Source organism: Leucoraja erinacea, chromosome 4 (assembly GCF_028641065.1).
Source record: "Leucoraja erinacea ecotype New England chromosome 4, Leri_hhj_1, whole genome shotgun sequence".
NCBI lineage: Eukaryota > Metazoa > Chordata > Chondrichthyes > Rajiformes > Rajidae > Leucoraja > Leucoraja erinaceus.
The window spans coordinates 77,214,735-77,235,542 of record NC_073380.1 but is presented as its reverse complement, the minus strand read 5'-3'; the positions used below and the strand labels follow the sequence as shown (position 1 = coordinate 77,235,542).

Below are 20,808 nucleotides of genomic sequence, written 5' to 3'. Positions count from 1 at the left end.
TACGTGTGCTGCATACACCACCACGTCTCACCACGGGCCATGCGCGCGTCACAAGGCGCCAACCAATTTTTAGGATGTCGCGCAAATGACACCCAAGTGGGACAGCCCCTTTACTCAGCGGGTCAGGCAGCATCTCTGGAGAAAAGGGATAGGTGATGTCTCAAGACCCTGCTTCAGACAGAGTCAGGGGAAAGGGAAACAAGAGATATAGGTGGTGATATAGAGAGTTATAGAATACATGAATGAAAGATATGCAAAAAAGTAATGATGATAAAGGAAAGGCCAATGTTAGGTGTGGGTTAGGTGAAAATGAGTTACAATGTAATTCACCAGGATGACATTGAAACTAATACAATGACTCGGGTGGGTGGGGAAACGGGAAGAGAGGGGATGCAAGGGTTACTTGAAGTTAGAGAAATCAATATTCATACTGCTGGGTTGTAAGCTGCCCAACAAAATATGAGGTCTTGCCTTCTTGTGTTCCGTGGCCCTCTCCATTTTCCAGCCTCATTCAGGAACAACAGTATTCCATCACTGAGCTGGTTAGGACTTTTTTTTGTGTTAAAAAACATAGACTGAATTTCATGTGAAAAGGTTTTGCAGATACACGTGTGAATGCACGAGTCTTGAAGGTGGTGGCAATTGTTCCTATACTGCTTTCCTGACTGTATTTAACACTGGACTCCTCATGATGTTGAATCCAGTGGCGGTGTATGAAGTTATAAATCCTCTGCCGTGTCTGTATAGTGTCTGTACAGTGGAGCAGAGGGTAGAGCTATAGTGCCTGAAAGCCGGGTCTGATCCTGACCTCGGGTGCTGTTTGTGTGGAGTTTGCACGTTCTCCCTGTGACTGCGTGGGTTTCCACCACGTCCTTTGGCTTCCTCCCACATCCCAAAGATGTGTGGGTTTGTAGGTTAATTAGCCTCTGCAAAAAGAGCCACATAATGTAAGGGGTGGTTGTACAAATGGGATAACATAGAAATGGTGTGAATGTGTGTTCAGTTGTTGGTGTGTACTCAATGGGCTGAAGCGACTGTTTCCGAGCTGTCTAAATAACGGGAAAGCTTTCCTCTGTCTCCTTCCTTGCAGGAGAATGGATGCGAGAAGTTGTTGTTACACAATGTTTTTTACTTTATAATTTTCCGTTTATTCAAGTGTTTCTTAGGTATTTTTCATAGTTTTAAAAAATATTACAGGGCTTCATTTTGGTCCTACTCGCCTCACTATTACTGGAAGAGGATACTAGAGAAAATCAAAGTTAAAATAGAAATAAGAAGTTCACAAGATGATGCGGAAAGGCTTTGAACAAATTGTTTGGAGAAGAATCTTTCTACTTTCAAAATAGGCATGCATGAGACACTGTTCTGAAGTGCTCTGACTAGTTGGGATTGGATGGTGGATTTTTGCTACCAGATCTTCTTTGTGATTGTTATCTTCAGCTACACGGAATTGCACAGAAGGGAATTAATTTGTGGACTAATACAGTTTACAATAAAACTTCTATTCACTGATTTGAATTTCTGATTTGTGAAGTTAAGGACATTTTTACAAATGGAAATGAGTATTGCCGACCTAAGAGGCGAGTGGTGCAGAAGTGGAATTGCTGCTTTACAGCGCCAGAGACCCAGGTTCTATCCTGACCACTTGTGTTGTCCGTACGAAGTTTGTACGTTCTCCCTGTGATCTGCATGGGTTTTCTCTGGGTGTTTAGGTTTCCTCCTACATTTCAAAGACATGCAGGTTTGTATGTTAATTGGCTTCTAAAAATTGTCCCTAGTGTGTGGGATTGAACTAGTGTAAGGGTGATCGCTGGTCGGCTCGGACTCAGTGGGCCAAAGGGACTATTTCCACACCGTAGCTCTCAACTACACTAAAGTGGGCATTTTGTCACAAAAGTACAAAAGGGGAAAGAAGTCTTGCCTGTTTGTCAGTGAAGATGTTAGTCTGTCAATAATAGGAGTGTGATACTGGAGAAGAGACTAGGAGAATAAGTTACAGCTTGAAAAGCTGCGTTTGATTACGGGCAAGCTGCATCGTTGTGTTTTGCTCTTGGAACTGTAATGATGCTTGTGGTTGATATTATTGTCAACAACAGTACCAACAACACATGCCGAAACTTGGTGTTAATTGCAGCTGTTACACTGGTCATGCTAGAACAGAGGTAAAGTGTCTCTGGATCGTTTACTAAATGCCAGACAATTTTGTTAAGAGAGGCAATCTTGCAACTCTGTTAAATGTTTCAAGGAGCTCCAGAGCTGATATGAGCCTAATTCCCATTTCTGCATCCTTGAGCGTCCATAATGTTTTTTTTTTAATAGTACAAAGATGTAACAGCGGAAACTATATTAAAACAGGAGTCACAATTAGTTGATTGCAAAGCCTTTGGGCTCTGAGGCTGTGAAAGGCATTAGATCCATGAAAGTATTTTATAATCTAGAGATGGCAAAACACCTATATCCCCACTACCTTTCCTGTTACCGAGAGTCTGAAGAAAGGTCTCGACCCAAAACATCACCCAATTCCTTCTCTCCAGAGATGCTGCCTGTCCCGCTGAGTTACTCCAGCATTTTGTGTCTACCTAGAGTACTGTATTGTTTCGCTCTTTCCCAGTTCTGGTGGAGCATTTTGGACTTGAAAGGTAAACTGTTTTTCTTCTCACAGATGATGCTTGATCTGTTGAGGTTTTCCAGCATTTCCTGCTTTTACTTTAAAATGGCTTGTTGAAATAACAAAAAAAAAACTTGACCACACTCCAATCCTCCACCAGCCATTTTACTTTACTACGTAGAAAAGTTTTCCTTTTGCTTTTTATTCCCACCGTACTGCATTCTAGATGTAATGAGTGATGATTAGATATTTGTATAAGAAGGAACTGCAGATGCTGGAAAATCGAAGGTAGACAAAAATGCTGGCGAAATTCAGCAGTTGATGCAGCATCAATGAAGCAAAGGAATAGGTGACGTTTCGAGTCAAGATTAATTTTTTAATATTAATTATATTAATTAAATATTTGTAAATTGTTTTTAAGTGATCTGCATCTCTTATTTCCAAAGAAAGTCTGATAAACGATGAGCAAAGTTGTTTCTTCTCTTGAATTCGGACATATTGAAATGCATTGAGTGCAGTAATTTAATGTAGTTCTGGCAAGACATGTGGAATAACATGGGGCATAGTGTGCCGGGGACCACACCCTTTCCCACATCCTTGCTCCATTTTAGAACGTGAAGTCTTCACTCTGGTTAAAGAAGCACGGAGCCTTTTGTAAGGCTTGCAAATATTGGCATTTTGCCACCTTCGGACTGCCAAGTAAAACCATGGGGGTGACCAAAGGAACAGACGAACGGTGCTTATTTTAAATTAAAGAGGAGCGACGTTCCTGCCACCTCACACGGAGAGGCTGAATGAACTGCACTTGGATGGTCCGGGATACTTGCTGCCCCTCTGATTTGCACTTAACCCGAGCTGTGAAAATTTGGTGTCAGCAGAATATTTACCATTTATTCCGAACGGCTCCTATGGCAGTACTATATCTATGCGAATGTGCAATTTTTTTTTTAGTGAACAAAACGGCTTCCACTACTTCTCTGTGGAGGTTACAAAAAGCATACAAAATGTGTAGGCAGGAACCCGACACGTCACCGCTGAATTACTCCAGTATTTTTAGTCTATCTTATTTTACAAAAAGCAAAACACTTTAAAGAAATTCTGCATTCTAGTTCCATTGATCCAGAGATAATGTAAGGAAGGTGGAGTTAAAATTGAATTATGTTGAAGGTATATTTTTTTATTTTACGCCGTTAGCTTCCCGAATAGAATGGTGGACATTTCATCGCACTGTTGAAACCTCAACCTCATGCAAGCTATTTGGTCCCTTGTCCCTCTTCCTGCACTGGCTGCAACTCCACGCTGGAGAGCCCTCCTCAAATATCTTGAATTCTTTTTATACCTTTCATCTTTTGTTTCTTGTTTTTACTGATTATATTTCACCATTTCCTCCTTCATAATCCCAGGTGCAGTAAATCAACCTTGTTTAACATACCGAAGGTACACACAAAATGCTGGATAACTCAGCAGGACAGGCAGCATCTCTGGAGAGAAGGAATGGGTGACGTTTCGGGTCGAGACCCTTCTTCAGACCCTATACACTACTTGCATTTACAGACATGAACTCAAAATCTCTCGGAACTGCCTACACTTTTTTTTCATTCTGACCCTCACATTTTTCGTGTTCTAGTGCTATTTTTTTGCACCCTCTGGGTCTCCTGAGGACATACCCTGCTAAAAGTCCTTCCACCCGTACACCTCTCCAATTTACATGTTATATCATTACCACTGTAAGGTTTCTCTCTCTCTCTCTCTTGCGTTTGAGGCAGCAGAGGTTATGTAATGGCCTCCAGGCGCTGTAGCCAGTTCAATGTGCTGTTGTCGAGGGCCGTGAGGTCCACCTCTCCACCAGAGGGCTGAGGTAGACCGAAAATGACGTGCTGCGCTGTTTGCTGGTCTTCTCCACACATGCAGGCTGCTGATGAACGCAGCCCCCAGCGATGCATGTTCGCGAGCATCGGCAGAAGATCCGTCGGAGTAGGACATAGGCAGCCAGTGAGGATTTGCATGGTGTCGTTGAGGATGGCATCTAGCTTGCTCGTATGAGCACTGCGGCACCATGCTGGGCCGCTGTACACAGCGCTGTTTGTCTGATACAGCAACTCAAATCTGATTTTTCCGCTTATTACTCTTTGCAACCACTCTTTGCAAACTAACACTTTTTTATTGTGACCTCTGGTGTCCTATAATGTACTTTATCAAATCCAGAAATAGCAATTTCCAGTGGATCACCTGTTAAGTAATTTGCAATGAGTTTGACTTAAATTACTTGGGTAACTACAGTTCTTCCAATAAATGAGGGACACAGTGGAACTGCGGGTAATGCAACTGTCTCCCTATTGCCAGCAACCCTGCTCCAGTGTTGACCTCGGGTGCTGTCCATATGGAGTTTGCATGTTCTCGCTGTGACTGTGTGAAGGAATGGGTGACGTTTTGGGTCGACACCCTTCTTCAGACTGCGTGTCAGGAGAGAGGGATACACAGAGATAACGAAGGGTAAGGTGTGAAAACGAGACATCAATGGAGATGCAGTTCAAAGAAAGATGTGGATTAGATCATTGGGTAGAAGGTGTCAACGAAGCACACAAAGATAAAATTTAATCAGGGGGACCGCCAGACTGGTCGGAGAACTAGGAAGGGGAAGGGGATGGAGAGAGGGAAAACAAGGCTCACTTGAAGTGAGAGAAGTCAATATTCATGCCGCTGGGTTATAAGCTGCCCATCGAAGCATGAGATGCTGTTCCTCCACTCTGACACTGGAGGAGGCCCAGGACAGAAAGGTCAGTGTGGGAATGGGATGGAGAGTTAAAGTTTTTGGCAACCGGGAGATCAGATATGTTTAGGCGGACTGAGCACAGGCGTTAGACTGCAGCCTTTGTTGCACGGAGGAATGCAGACCTGTACCCAGACTGGGTCATTTGCAGTGACCTTGATGTCCCAATGTCACAGATTTGTATTAAAAGGAGAGAAGAGACTTCTGTGATCGTTGGTCGTCAAAGGAGGTCAAGTGTATTGTCGATAAAGTTGGCGATATTTCAATTTGATAACTGTTTGTTTGTAAACTGCCAATATAGGCAGCCTTTGATTGTGTTCAGTGACAACCCATGTAGGTCACGGGGAGAATAGAAACATAGAAACATAGAAACATAGAAATTAGGTGCAGGAGTAGGCCATTCAGCCCTTCGAGCCTGCACCGCCATTCAATATGATCATGGCTGATCATCCAACTCAGTATCCCGCGCCTGCCTTCTCTCCATACCCTCTGATCCCCTTAGCCACAAGGGCCACATCTAACTCCCTCTTAAATATAGCCAATGAACTGGCCTCGACTACCCTCTGTGGCCTAGAGTTCCAGAGATTCACCACTCTCTGTGTGAAAAAAGTTCTTCTCATCTCGGTTTTAAAGGATTTCCCCCTTACCCTTAAGCTGTGACCCCTTGTCCTGGACTTCCCCAACATTGGGAGCAATCTTCCTGCATCTAGCCTGTCCAACCCCTTAAGAATTTTGTAAGTCTGGTGAACCTTCTCTGCACTCACTCTATGGCAATAATGTCCTTCCTCAGATTTGGAGACCAAAACTGTACGCAATACTCCAGGTGTGGTCTCACCAAGACCCTGTACAACTGCAGTAGAACCTCCCTGCTCCTATACTCAAATTGTTTTGCTATGAAAGCTAACATACCATTCGCTTCTTCACTGCCTGAATGTACAAACTCCGTAAGGACAGCATCCGTAGTCGGGATCGAACCCAGGTCTCCGATGCTGCAAGCACTGTTAGTGTATGGCGTGCAATTCTGATTTATTTGCAGGTCAGAGTAGGGCTTTTACAATCTTTATGGTTATAAACTACAATTGAAATTAGAGCATGGGTAATCCATCATATTCATACGTGATGCGAACAGAATTAGGCCCATTCGGCCCATCTAGTCTACTCTGCCATTCAATCATGGCTGGTCTATCTTTTCCTCTTAACCCTATGCTTATAACTAACCATGTACGAATTGTGTTAGGATGTATACATGTTTAATGGTATGAAACTCATCTAATCACGAGGTTAGTGGCTCAAGCTAATGAAATTGTTTCGTAAATAGTTTTTGCATCTATATAGTAGTAGAAACCTTGCGGCAATCTTTCATTGCTCATGTCAGCCTGTAGCCAGCTATGGGCTTCTCTCAGTATCAGAACTGGCAAATGGTAATTGGAAGCAGACTAGTTATTGAATTTGTCACACAGCATATGGGGAAATCAGTTTGCCATAAGCTGAAATTGAATCCATAATCAGTATCAGCAGTAATCATTTTTTATTAATTTAAAAACGTTCTTTTAGTTTTTCTTCCCCTGAATTGTGACTGGGATTCAGGAAATGGAAATGTAGCCGCGGTAATTAACAATGTTCTTTCAGTGAATATTGTTAGTGCTGGAAACAATCTCTTCGATCCATGTGTTATCCATTTCCTTGTCTTTATGGTTTAAGCCTTTACGTTTTAAAATTAGGACAATGTCATTGACTGTAAAATCTAGCAAATGAACTCATAGTTTAGTCAAGAAATCTCCTCTTCCTGCATGGTTTCATGAGCTGACCTTCAACACTTGGATTGTAAATCTTACATAAGTAAGTTGTTTGTTTTTTTAACCACTTTTCTGCCCTGCCTTCCTCTCCACAACTATCACAGGATATACAGCTCTGTATGGGTTTCCCACCTGTCTAGTTTTTGATTAGTTAGTTCATTTTCTTTTTGGTGCGCATTGTTGTAAAAGATGCCACTTCTAGGGAATAACGCACTTTCATTTCAGGCATTTACTATGCCTCTGGTTGGGGTCAGCCAAGTTGCTCTGCTCAGCCTTCTCCAGTCAGCCCTACAGGGTGCTGAGCTGCTCTCTGAGCAAACCATTGCGACAATTTTCATTGCTCAGGTCAAGAATCCTGAGGCATGTTGCATCTCCAGTTTAACCATTCATGGCCACGGGAACTGAATGATAGATTCCAGAGCCTATACATCACACTGGCTTTAGGGCTAACAGCCCAATCTGGACCTTAGCTCCGGTCTCAAAAATCTGAACCACCTACTTTGCAGTTGATCTAGTTTTTAATTGTGTTTCTGGAAATTCATAAATTAAAATTAGATTTTAATAATTGAACACATTCCGTCCACTTCTGTGCTTATGTGTAAAGACATAGTTGAGGTCTTGGGAGCAACAAGATAATTTCTTCCTTGAAGATAGACACAAAAAGCGGGACAGGCAGCATCTCTGACACAAAAAGCGGGACAGGCAGCATCTCTGAAGAGAAGGAATGGGTGACATTTCGGGTCATGACTCTACTTCAGACTGTCTAAAGAAGGGTTTCCACCCCGAAACGTCACCATTCCTTCTCTCCAGAGACGTTGCCTGTCCCGCTGAGTTACTCCAGCTTTTTGTGTCTAACTTTGGTTTAAACCAGCATCTGCAGTTTCGTCCCACACATAATTTCTTCCTTGGTTTGATGCCACTGTCTTGGTTTTATTGGATTGGCTACCATTTATTTCTTGACCCAGTTGGTTGTTGCATCTCGTGGAGCTGGGCACGGTAATACCGCCTGCTGCACGATTCCAGAGCAGCGGAGCTGAATCTAATGCTTTCCATATTTGACATTCACACCTGTCCTTCCACCAGCGATCACTGGGAGTTGGGTCATGTTATTAGACAATAGACATTAGGTGCAGGAGTAGGCCAAAATCGGCCCTTCAAGCCAATGATCTAACTCTAATGTACACTCTAATGTACACTCTAATGCACAATGTAATCTGCACACTCTAATGCACAATTTAAGGTTCCCACGGTGGGGGGTCGCTCTATGCAAGTATTCTCCCCCTCTACATCGGGGACCTGAAGTGGAGGGTATTGCACCGAGGTGTTCCCTGTTTCTCTCGCGGTTCACAGACTTGCCAGCCTTCTGCCACTTGTGTGCCTGGAAATGTTTGTGTACCATGTTTATATGGAGTGTGTGAGGCTGCAGGCCCTGTTTCAATACCTAGAGGGGCTGCTCCTTGACTTTGTCACCCACCATCCTCATCTTTGGACACCCTGTGCGTAGGGGAGAGGGTAGGGCCGAGGATGGCCTTGTTGGGTTGCTCCTGGGCCTGGCCAAGCTGGCCATCCGCGAGTCACAGCGCCATGCGGAAGAGGGCTCTGCCCGAGCCGGCTGGCTGCCCCTTTTCTGGGGTTGCGTCCGCGCCCGGGTGGGGTTCGAGAGGAACTAGGCGCTATCCACGGGCACCCTGGGGGATTTCCGGGACCGCTGGGCACCGCGGGGCGTGGAATGCATCCTTGACAAGGGTTGTAACATAGTTGTATAATAGTTTATTTAGTATATTTGTTCGTCTTGTATTATGGTGGTGGGTTCTGTTTTGTTTTATTATATTGTAAATATCATTTGTAATAATTGAATACATTTTTTAATTAAAAAGAAACCGCAATGTGACCTGTACACTCTCATGCACGCTTTAATCTGTACACTCTAATTCACAATGTAACCTTCACACTCTAATGCACACTCTAATGCACACTGTAATTGGCACACTCTAATGCACACTCTGCAAATTTGATACATGCAGAAGAGGGCCGCAGCTGAAGACTGACAAAGCTAATAGTTGGATTTCCAAAATAGCTTTTGGACGATCCACTGAGCACTGCAGGCAGTGAAGTACATTCTAGTTATTGGCTTTGTAGTTAAGGAGAAGAGTAGGATAAATTCACAAGCTCTTAAAGGGCTGCAGGACCTTTTGATATTGGGTAACATTTTGTGGAATGTCATTTGGGCAAAGGTGGGATGCCTCAGCAGCAGGATCTGTTCCCACTGTTGTTGGACGAGGTCTTCAGTTTTGGGGAAGATGGAACTTCCTCCTAGTCATTGGGGGTGATCTATCTTGAGATAAAATGAACAAAAGAAAACAACCCAAGGACAGCCGCACTAAGCAAAAAGCAAAGAGCTGAGCCTCAGTGGGTCGGGCGGCATGCGTGGAGGAATGAATAAGCAACGTTTCCGGTTGGGAACCCTCTTCAGATTGAAATTTACTGTGCTGAGCATTTAAGGCTACTGATGTTTGCAATGGATCCAACTCCGACATTGTCAGGTCTCATTGCAATCTCTGGATGGCCAGATTTCAAGTCGAATCCCAGATGTATTTGCTTATAAATCAGTCCGACCAGATCTAACGAGAGCCTGAGATCTTGCAATTTCTTTGATTCCTGGATCCAACATTTTGTGGCAGGCTCAGGTGAAGTACCCAGACTTTAAATTATTGGACAGAAATCGTGGGAGGAGACATCCCACTGAGTTAACCCAGTACCTTATTTGGTGCATGTGACAAATAAACGTGAACCTTGCAGGCTAAAATGAGAGAACCATGCAAGGGAAACTCGGCCACTGGACTTGATCGGGAGTTGAGTTTATTGTCCCAGGTGCAGTGAGAAGCTTTTTGTTGCGTGCTGTCCGGTTAGCGGAAAGCCAATACATGATTATAATCGTGTCATTTACAGCGTGGAGATTACATGATAAGTGAATAACATTTCCATGCTGTGTCTCCATCGCAGTTATTAAAGATTGGCCGAGTTACATTGGCAAGCTCAAACCGAACAATACTCACATTTTGGGAGGCAGAAAAAAACACTCATGATAAAAGAAAACATGACAATTATTCCTGATGGAACTACATTAAATATTGCTCGTGCTGCTGTTCAGTTCAGGTTAATTTAGTTTATTGTCACGTGTACCGAGGTACAGTGAAAAGCTTTTGTCGCGTGCTATCCAGTCAGTGGAAAGACAATACATGATTACAATTGAGCCATTCATAACGCATAGAGACATGATAAGGGAATAATGTTTAGTGTAATGTAAAGCCAGCAACGTCCGGTCAGGGATAGTCCGAAGTCACCCGAAGTTTGGTACTGCTCTCTGGCAGTGGTAGGACAAAATAGGCTCCTCCAGTACCCTGTGATAAGGAATACTGAGATAGCTCAGAGCAGAGTCCTGTCCTTAGCTGCTACCAAGAAGCTTGCTCTGCCAGTAGGGATGACTGAGTAGTAATCAGATGATTATTTTGTGGTAACTGCCCCAAAGCTCCGATGCAGATACCACTTTTAGTCAGCATGGTTTTTCTGCAGATCGTAATTCATATATGAAGCCTGTACCTGTCATGGTTTGGCATCTGCGCACTTGCGAGACGTGTTTACAAAGTGTTACAAATTGAACACGTTTCAGTCTGTAATATCTAGTTTCATTGATCCTATACAGCTGCAATGTGTATTTATTTTTCAGTGTTCATGATAGTCCAATTTAGATTTAGTTATCTCACAAAAGAAAACGACCCAAGAACAGCCGCACTTTGCAAAAAGCAAAGCGCTGAGTCTCAACGGACTGAGCAGTGGCCGAGCATCCTCTCGATGACCCAGAGACTGATGTTTTGGAGAAGCAGAAGTAGTAATCACTGGCAGCGTCTGTTTCAAACAGGCCATTCGTCCCAGTAAAGGAGCCGCTGAGTACAAACAAACCAGGAAAGTGTGAGGAAAATGTGAGAAAAGGAGAAAGGAGCTGGTGAGGGACTTTGGAAAAGGTGAGAAATGACAGAGGAATAGGAATTTAGCTTCAAACAGATTTCACTTTCTAGAAGGGTGATTAAGAGGGGTGATCAGCCACAGTATTTACCCACATTACTAAGTTCACTTTCATCAATATGGCTAGTGGCATTAGATAGGAGGAAGGTGAAGGAATTGAGAATGCACACTTTCAAATGTAGAACAAAATGGATTGGAGTGAGACAAATGAAGAATGACAAGAGAACCCATACAGAGATCGCACCTATTGCCAAACAAAGGATTGGCCCCAGGTAAAAGGCCGGGGGGCAGTAAGTTCCTGGAAGATGTGGAGTTTGAGTATGTTTCTCTTTGTAGTCTCCTGACTGTAAACACGAACATCAGCAAAACTGGCAAAAAGAGCTTGGCATCATGTGGCGTGTAGAGTTTGTTAATATGGAGGCTGGAACCGAGGACGTAAGGATGTAAGAGATCATGATGAGAAAGTAAAGTGAAAAATGGGTCAGTGGCACTGTGACAGAGCTTTGGGGGGGCTGCAGCTTCACAGCACCAGCAATCTACTTTCAACCCTGAGCTCCAGTGCCATCTGTGTGGAGTGTGCATGAAGGATGTGCAGATGCTGGTTTACATTGAATATAGACACAAGATGCTGGAGTAACTCAGCGGGACAGACGGCATCTCCGGAGGGATGTTTCGGGTCGAGACCCTTCCTCATTCATGTACCGTGAATGCATTCCTTCGCTCCAGAGATGCTGCCTGCGCCGCTACTTACACCAGCATGTTGTGTCTATCTTTGGAGTGTACATGCTCTACCCGTAACCCCATGGGTTTCCAGAGGGTGGCCTGGTATTTCCTCAGACATCCCAGGCACTTGCAGTTTGGTAGGTCACTACAATTAGTCACACAATGAGGCAGAGTTGGAGCGAGTTGATGGGAATGTGGGGAGAATAAAATGAGATGTGAGAAAGCTCAAACTGATGGTGGCCGACGGTGCTGTTTTTGCTTTGTATGACTGACTCTGAGCAAAAGGTCCATGTGGAACCAAAGGAGAAAAGAGTTCGGGAGGATGATCTTGCAGCCAAGAGCTGTTTTGAGTTTCTGGCCCTTCTCGTGTGAAAGGGAAACAATAAATCCTTTACCTAAAGCACTGAGTCGATGAAAACTGTGGAGCAGAAAATTCTCTCCACAGTTCTCTCCATAGAGATGCACAGATTCTTTTAAAGGGAGTTAACCTCATGGATAATGGAGAAGGAGGAACCATAAGTGTGTTGGATACTCCATCCACGAGAATTTTAACTGATGGGAGATGAAGCAAGTTTAAAGGAATATTGTTATTGCGATCTGTTTGATTTTATACATGATAGAAAGCAAGTGCAGTATTTCAGAGTACTTGTAAAATGTTATAATTCTCTTGGATCCTGCAAATCTGATAATGCCTGTATAATATTCTTCACAGCTAACACTCCACATGTTTCTTAATCTTTGAGAAGGCAATAGCTTTTGCTATGAACTCGAATCTAAGTTAGAATCAGAAAACGTGCTCAGTTCTTTGTTTGCCCCCGATTGCATTAGCACTGTTGCCTCAGCTAAGAATACAGACCAAGAATAAGACAATATTTTTAATCATTTGACTGGCACTGCTTGCATAAGCACACTTGAGATTGAACAGCACTGAGAACAACAACAAACTAGTGAAATTTAATTCCAGTGAAAAAAAAATGGTTCCACTTCATTAAAGTCTAACAAAATGGTCATAGAGCAACAGCTTGTTTGTGTGGCCTTGACGTGATTTTCTTTTAAAATTTGGGACTAGAAAGCAAAATAATTCTGCGTTATTAAAACAAAAAACCTAGTGGCGAGTGGTATTAACTTTAAACATCTGGAGTCTGAACATCTAAGTTTGACATCAAATCTGAATTCTGCTCATATCTTAAAGATATAGGGTTGATGTTTCAGCAAACCATGCTGTATTGTTAAAAAGCAAAGATATGCATTTTGAGGAGAAATGTTCGCTGAGTGAATCATTCACAAACCATTCCCAGGTGAAAGAACTTGATGGTTCGAAACTGATATCGGATATTGTAGCCAGATGTTTTCCACCAGTCACTACAGTATGTCTTGATAGTTTCCTCTGGGAAAGGTATTTAAATTAGGAGACACTGGTTCTCGTGCAAGGAACACATGTTCATCAAATACTCTGGATTGGATATTGAGTCACACCTTATTTAGTTTAGTCTAGAGTTTAGTTTAGAGATATAGTGCAGAAACAGGCCCTTCGGCCCACCGAGTCCGTACTGACCAGCGACCCCCGTACACGAACAGTATCCTACACCCACGAGGGACAATTTACAATTTTCACCGAAGCCAAATAACCTCCAATCCTGTATGTCTTTGGAGTGTGGGAGGAGACCGAAGTACCTGGAGAAAACCCATGCAGGTCACTAGGAGAACATACAACCTCCATGCAGACAGTATCCATAGTCAGGATGGAACCCGGGTCTCTGGCGCTGTAAGGCAGCAACTCTACCGCTGTGCCGCCGTCATTGGTGTTAGTGCGTGGTGCAAGCTGGGCTGCAGCAGACACCGGACACCATTTTGCCCTTGCCAGACATGAAATAACATTGGAAAAACAAGAAGGTTGAATTGAATAAAATACCATTCTTTTGCCCTGCTCTCCAGTTCGGCGACGCTGCACCTTGAAACGATATGCATGGCAATGAATGAAATGGGCTTGTACTCGGGCAGAGCAAAGACAATTGAAGCTTTCTTCTCCAGCAGCTGCAGCCAGCTAATGAAAGTGTAAAAGCAGAAACTGGCAGAACAAGATATGTGTTACTTTTTGCAGATGGCAGTGCAGACAAGTTGGTAATTGAACAGGAAGTCACATACGTGAGGTATTTGATCGGGGCAGTCTATTACAGTACCTCACTCGCTGGTCTAATTGCTCTCGAGACCCTTGCTGCTATACATTTAGAAATTATTGCATTTTCCCCTCTAAGTACTTGACTGCTCAACATTGTGTGGGATGCAAGTCGCACAAAGCTGTTCTGTTAAAACAAAATCTTGCAGTTTTGTTAATAAAAAGACTCAGAAGGAAAGAGCAGGTCCATGCTGCCAAGATTGTTAGATTATTTTCACATAAATTAAAAAAAACTCTCTGTTGACGTTTATCCCTTTGACAACATGAATACCATCACAATATTATCAATAATATTATCGTAAGAATAAAAAAAAATACTTCCTCCAAGTTTTTCCACAGTGCCGGTGAATGGCAACACTAATTTGCACACCAGAACAATTTGAATGTTTTCTGCAAGATGCACTTTTTTGATAATTATTATGCAATACAGACATGAAAGAGGTTAATTTCCTGAGATTCTTAATAAGTCTCAGCAAATGATCACACTGCAGATAATATTGTTGTGTGCAATGTGCTAATCTTGTTTTGGCTGCCTGTTGTCACAAAGGACGCAATTAGATCAGTTAGCGTTTTATTGATTATATTCTAACTCATAAAGAAAAGTGGGGAGAAAGTTGGAGAGCATAATCATCCATAGGATCGTTAAAGAAGTTTGGTTTCCCTGCAGATATCTGAGAGCATTAACTAATACAAGGGGAAATGCACGTTGCCATGGCAATCATTTGTTGGTTGGATTAATACTGGAAACTGGAATTGATACTTTCTCTATTTAAAAGTTACAAGCCAAAGCCATATAACTTCTAATTATTTTCTACAATTAATGCTGGAAAAATCTGAGCCTTCTCATTATGAGCTTAACTAACCGGCAATGGGGCAAACCATTACAGCGATGGGATAGTTGAATGGTAATGATGGGAGCTATTGAAAGGGCAAGGTGGGAACTGCAAGGGACATTCATGTTCTGAAGGAGGAATAGTGAGACCAACTTTTCAGCTGTTTATTGCTCACTGAAAATACTTCTAAAACCATGTTAAATGATGACAGTCATTTCAGGTTTTACGGCTGTGCAGCCTACCAGCACTCATTGCTTTTGGCTCAGTTCATTTTCCTTGTATGAATGATTAATGGCAATGTTGAACGTTGGAGTGAGCAGGCATCAGCAAATGCGAGATTGTAATTAGTTTCGCTGACGAGTCCTTCGATGGCACTTGCATCTGGATGGAAAAAATATTCTACGGGGAACTGGCTGCTCACCAGGTTTTCTCTGAAATACATTGTGAATCACCAGATGAATCAAGTGCTTTTTTGTTCCAAGAAACTGCTTGAGTCTTGAAGACAGAAATATCCCCATGCAAGCCTTCCACTTTGAATATATCAGAACACAATTATTAGCATTGTACTTTCCTCTGCTATTTTTGGTGAGCAATTCATTCGTTTAATTTTTTTTTTAGTTCCTGGAGTCCATTAATTTTTTGAAAGATTATTAATTGATTTCATTTAAAGAAATGTATTTATCAGAATAAAAATATTGTAATCCTCCACTATTCTGCTTGTGATTATATGTATTTTAAAAACAATCCTTATTGCTGTTTCTTCATGAAGTTGACCAGAGGATGATTCAGCGTAAGACCGGCGGAACTGTTCCAGTCTAACTTCAAGCTATTAGCTCACGACTCTCACCATCTAGCTCCCAATATTGATTAGCTACAAAAGCATGGGTATTGCACCTCACTTTATACTCATGGATTTTAACATCTCTCTTAGTGTACAGCTCTGTTTAATTTCCATTTAACAATGTTATAATGGGCTGTCACTAAAGTTGAAATCGAATGTCACACTCTACTAATTTCATCCATGAAGAATGGTAAATAACGTGAGGACTTTTTTTAAATACTTGGAACACTCGCAGAGCAAAGAAAAAGCATATGTAAAGGAGAAGAGTGGAGGTGTTCCCTAAAATAAGTTGTGGAAAAACCCATGGACTTTGGCGTTCAACATTTACATTTATCCATCTGGCCTAAACTCTTTGTCATGAAGAATACCGTACAGAAATCTGTTATTTTTCTACACTTTGTGCCAATCTGATGCAATTTGAGCATTCGACGGTGCTGGGCTTGTACTTGCTGAAGTTTAGAAGGATGAGGGGTAACCTCATTGAAACGTACAGAGTAGTGAAAGGCTTGGATAGAGTGGATTTGAGAGGATGTTTCCACTAGTGGAAGAGTCTAGGACATAGCCTCAGAATAGGATGTTCCTTTAGGAAGGAGATGAAGAATTTATTTAATCAGAGGATGATGAATCTGTGGAATGCTTTGTCGCCAAAGGCTATGAAGACTAATTTAATGGATATTTTTAAGGCAAAAATAGATAGATTCCTGATTAGTATGGGTATCAGGGGTTATGGGGCAAAGGCAGGAGAATGGGGTTAGGAGGGCGAGATAGATCAGCCATCTTCTTCTTCCTGCATATGGCGGCACAGCCTAAAGTTGTAGGACAACTTGTTCTATTTGATCGTATTTGATTGTGCACACCGGGATGATTGCATTCGTCAAAACAGGGTGAAGGTTGCAATCTCCAACCCCAAATCAGCCATGATTGAATGGTAGAGTAGATTTGACGGGCCGAATGAACTAATTCTGCTCCAGTCACTTATGACCTAATGCCAATTGGTAAATGCAGTACATAAGTTGTCATTGCATGGCAAAATTAATAATCAGTGGAAGAACTAAGTGATGTTTTTACTTTATAAATCTTGCAAATATAAGAATGTTCTATATCTGCAAACGGTCAATATTGGGAAGTCTGAGATATAAAACGTTCACGTTCGAGGGCCCATTGTTTTCCATGCTGAAACACACTTGGGACTCAATGTTCAAATGTTTACTTGTAATTCAATATTGATGCGGTTATGGAAGTATTTTAATAATTACCACCATTCTCAAATTTCATTGGCAATTTTCATTCCTGTCTGTATTTTTGTTTGGCTTTATTGGAAATACTTGCATTCCTCTTCATTAGGGCTTAGTTGAGACTGCTTATATGTATTCTACATTCACATCAGCAGAAATAAGCAATTTTCATTTGTGAATTTAGAAAGGACTTCAATTTTAGGATATCCAATATTATCATTATCATTGTTATTACCTTTGTTCTGGAAGCAAGAAAAAAACGAATGAGACCATGTTTGTTCACTGATATACATGAAAGTGAATTAGTCAATAAATCATGAATCTGATGTATCATCAAAGGGTAATGGTTAAAAAACTTGTTCTGTGTCAGTAATATGTAAAGGAGTGTGAATTTATAGAAAGTAAAATGTTTTCATACTAACGATAATCTTGCGGCATTTCTTTGATGTGGCCTATGTGTGTGGTATGAGTCGCACTCTGGTTGGTTCATAGTTTATTATAAGAAACGCTACTCTCAAAGTTGTACAATGGAGAATTATTTGGTGTGGAATCATTATGTTATATCTTATAATTTAAAGCAGGTCCAGTTTCTTTAAAGATATATCAATATATATAAATATTTATATATATATTTATATCTCTAAACTAAAACAAAATTATGCAATGAATGATTATTTAGAAATGTTCCCTAAAGTTTGCAGGGGGAATTTTAGAGGCCAAATAACCTATAAAGCCATATATCTTTGGGATGTAGGAAGTAACCGAGGCACCCTGAGGAAACCCACATGGTCACAGGGAGAACATGCAAATACCACAAGGGCAGCACCCGTGGTCAGGATTGAACCCAGGTCTCTGGCACTGTGAGTCAGCAGCAGTACCAGTTACACCACTGTACAGCCCTCACTCACAATGTAACAGATGTAACAGTTATGGGTCTGTCCCACTTAGGCGACTTATTAGACAACTGCAGGAGACTATGCGGTCGCCACATGTTCGTGGGCGGTTGCCGGGGAGTCGCCTTCATGGTCCTGAGGAGTTCCTGCAATCAGGGAACTAGTCGAGGCCTCATTATGGTCGCGGCGAATTTTTCAACATGTTGAAAAATTAGCGGCGACTAGAATGCCTGCTCTGCAACAGAAGAATCCAACAAGGCATGCAGGGACGAGGAATAAATTTGAGGTCCAGAAGAGGAAGAGTGTGAGAACAAACAGCAATTATAATAGAAGTATTCAACTATTTTGAAAGAAGATGGGTTATACTCAAATGAAGTTTGTACCATAATTAAAACGGTTTGAGCTCAATCAAATGGAAGATCAAATTTGAAACAGGTTATTCAGACAATGATTTTTGCAGCTACACATTGATGCCTGGAGAACAGTTCAATGAGTTGGTGTGAGTTGGGTGAGACTGTGAATTATGTTCATGATTTTTAGTGATTCTTGCTACTAACATTTGAGGAACTCTTTTACATCCACAATTTCATTTGTAGCTTTTGTATCTGCAATTAATGAGAGCTCTTGGAACATTAGATTATTAGAGCTTTTGACCTAATTAATGTAAGATAAAACAAAGTATTTACCTGATCTCTCCGCTTAGATTTTATTCGGATGAAATCTCATTTCTGTTATTTTTAATGCAGGCGATTAATTCAAAATCAGATATATATGCCTCAAATTGTGAATTTCAAAACATTGATCAAACTAATGCTGCCACATTGGCATGGTTTTAGTTATCGCTCTTGCAATTATTTTACCTTTCATTTTGCGCTTCATCTATTACTGCGTTATTAGAATGTGATTCAGTAATCATCATGATTAAATATGGTTAATAGTGATCTTATTTTGAGCAATTTGTTTTCTTAGTTATTTCTACCCGAATGGAGACAAAACTTTGATGTTCTTCTTCTTGCGAATGAAAGATAAACCATAGGAATAATTAGATCTCAAGCCGGGTGTTGAGCAGCCAGGTTGTTGTCTCTGCATCAATGTCTACTAGGCCCTGACCTCCATTTGGTGGGTGGTAGAGCGGGCACCCAGAGATGACGTGGTTGGCTGCCTGTTGTTCTGCTCTGCATTCACAGGCTGGGCTCTGGTGGAGCCATCTCCACATGCTGGCATTGAAACGCCCAACTCCAGTACCAAGTCTGTTGAGCTTCACCCATGCTCCTCTGGGGAGGTCAGCCCCTGGACAGCTTTTATCTGGTGAAGAGATGAGGTTGCCTTCTATTCCTGTGACCACTTGGTGGCTAAAATTTTATGTTAATTTACCCTAATTTCATAGATCACATGATGTAGCTTTGACCTTTTTCTATTTCAGAGGCGAAGAGGCTCGGGGGTTTTCTGTGCCAACTGCCTGACTACAAAGACCTCTCTCTGGAGGAAGAACGCAAATGGTGGATACGTCTGCAATGCTTGCGGCCTGTACCAGAAGCTGCATTCGGTAGGAAAGATCTTTTGTTAGTTTAGTTTAGAGATACAACGCGGAAACAGGTCCTTCGTCCCATCGAATCCGCGCCGTCCAGCGATCCCCGCACATTAACACTATCATACACGCACTAGGGGTAATTTTACTTGTACACCATGCCAATTTACCCTCAAACCAGTATGTCTTTGGAGTGCGGGGGGAAACTGAAGATCTTTGAGAAAGCCTACGCAAGTTATGGGGAGAACGTACAGACAGCACATGTAGTCAGGTTCGAACCCGGGTCCCTGGAGCTGTAAGCGCTGTCAGGCAGCAACTCCACTGCTGCACCACCGTGCCACCCTACTTCTTCCTACACACCAGGTTGATTGCAAAGCCTGGTCAGAATGAGCTGGAGTGACAAGTGTATGTTTGTCTGAATTTAGTTTAGTTTAGTTTAGAGATATAGTGCAGAAACAGGGCCTCAGCCCACCTAGTCCACACTGATCAGCAATCGCCACACACTAACACTACCCCACGCACTAGGGACAATTTACATTTACACCAAGCCAATTAACCTACAAGCCTGTACGTCTTTGGAGTGAATCTTAGTGTCTCTGAGTCTGCAATTAATTAAACAAAATCAGTTACAATAATTAGAGCTGATGGAATAGGCGTGTGTTTTCTATGTGCCTTTTCAGTTGGTGAATATGCATGTGTGCTTTCATATATTGATGCCTTTTAATTAATTAGAATGAAAAGATTAGAACAGAGAAACGTTAAAATGCACCAGGTAATTTCATATAATATACTGTTTATAGCAGTAGGGTGCTGACATGGATAGAAACTTGGTTGGAAGGCAGAAAACAAAGAGGAGAGATTAACGGGTCCCTTTCAGAATAGCAGGCATTGACTAGTGGGTACCGCAAGGCTCGATGCAGGGTAAATATTGTGCTCGGTAAATATTGTATATTTCCAATATACGTTAATGATCTAGATGAAGGGATTAAAAGTAACATTAGCAAATTTGCAGATGACACAAAGCTGGGTGGCAGTGTGAACTGTGAAGAGGATGCTATGAGGATGCAGGGTGACTTGGACAGGTTGGGTGAGTGGGCAGATGCATGGCAGATGCAGTTTAATGTGGATAAATGTGAGGTTATATACTTTGGTGGCAAAAACAGGAAAGCAGATTATTATCAAAATGGTGTCAAGTTGGCAAAACGGGAAGTACAACGGGATCTGCGGGGGTTCTTCTTCATCAGTCACTGAAGGTAAGCATGCAGGTACAGCAGGCATTGAAGAAAGCGAATGGCATGTTGGCCTTCATAACAAAAGGAATTGAGTACAGGAGCAAAGAGGCCCTTCTGCAATTGTACAGGGCCCTAATGAGACCACACCTG

The 20,808-nt window shown here is 42.1% G+C and overlaps 1 protein-coding gene across 5 annotated transcripts in view; it reads left to right on the top strand.

The window, feature by feature from the left end:
• The window catches only part of trps1 (trichorhinophalangeal syndrome I), a 239,153-nt gene that overhangs the window by 204,611 nt on the left and 13,734 nt on the right, over positions 1 to 20,808 (top strand). For all 5 annotated transcript variants that reach the window (XM_055634582.1, XM_055634579.1, XM_055634578.1 and 2 more), the window contains exon 5: positions 19,322 to 19,444. In XM_055634582.1, the coding sequence (XP_055490557.1) occupies positions 19,322 to 19,444 (123 nt within the window). The remainder of the gene's footprint in view (positions 1 to 19,321; positions 19,445 to 20,808) is intronic.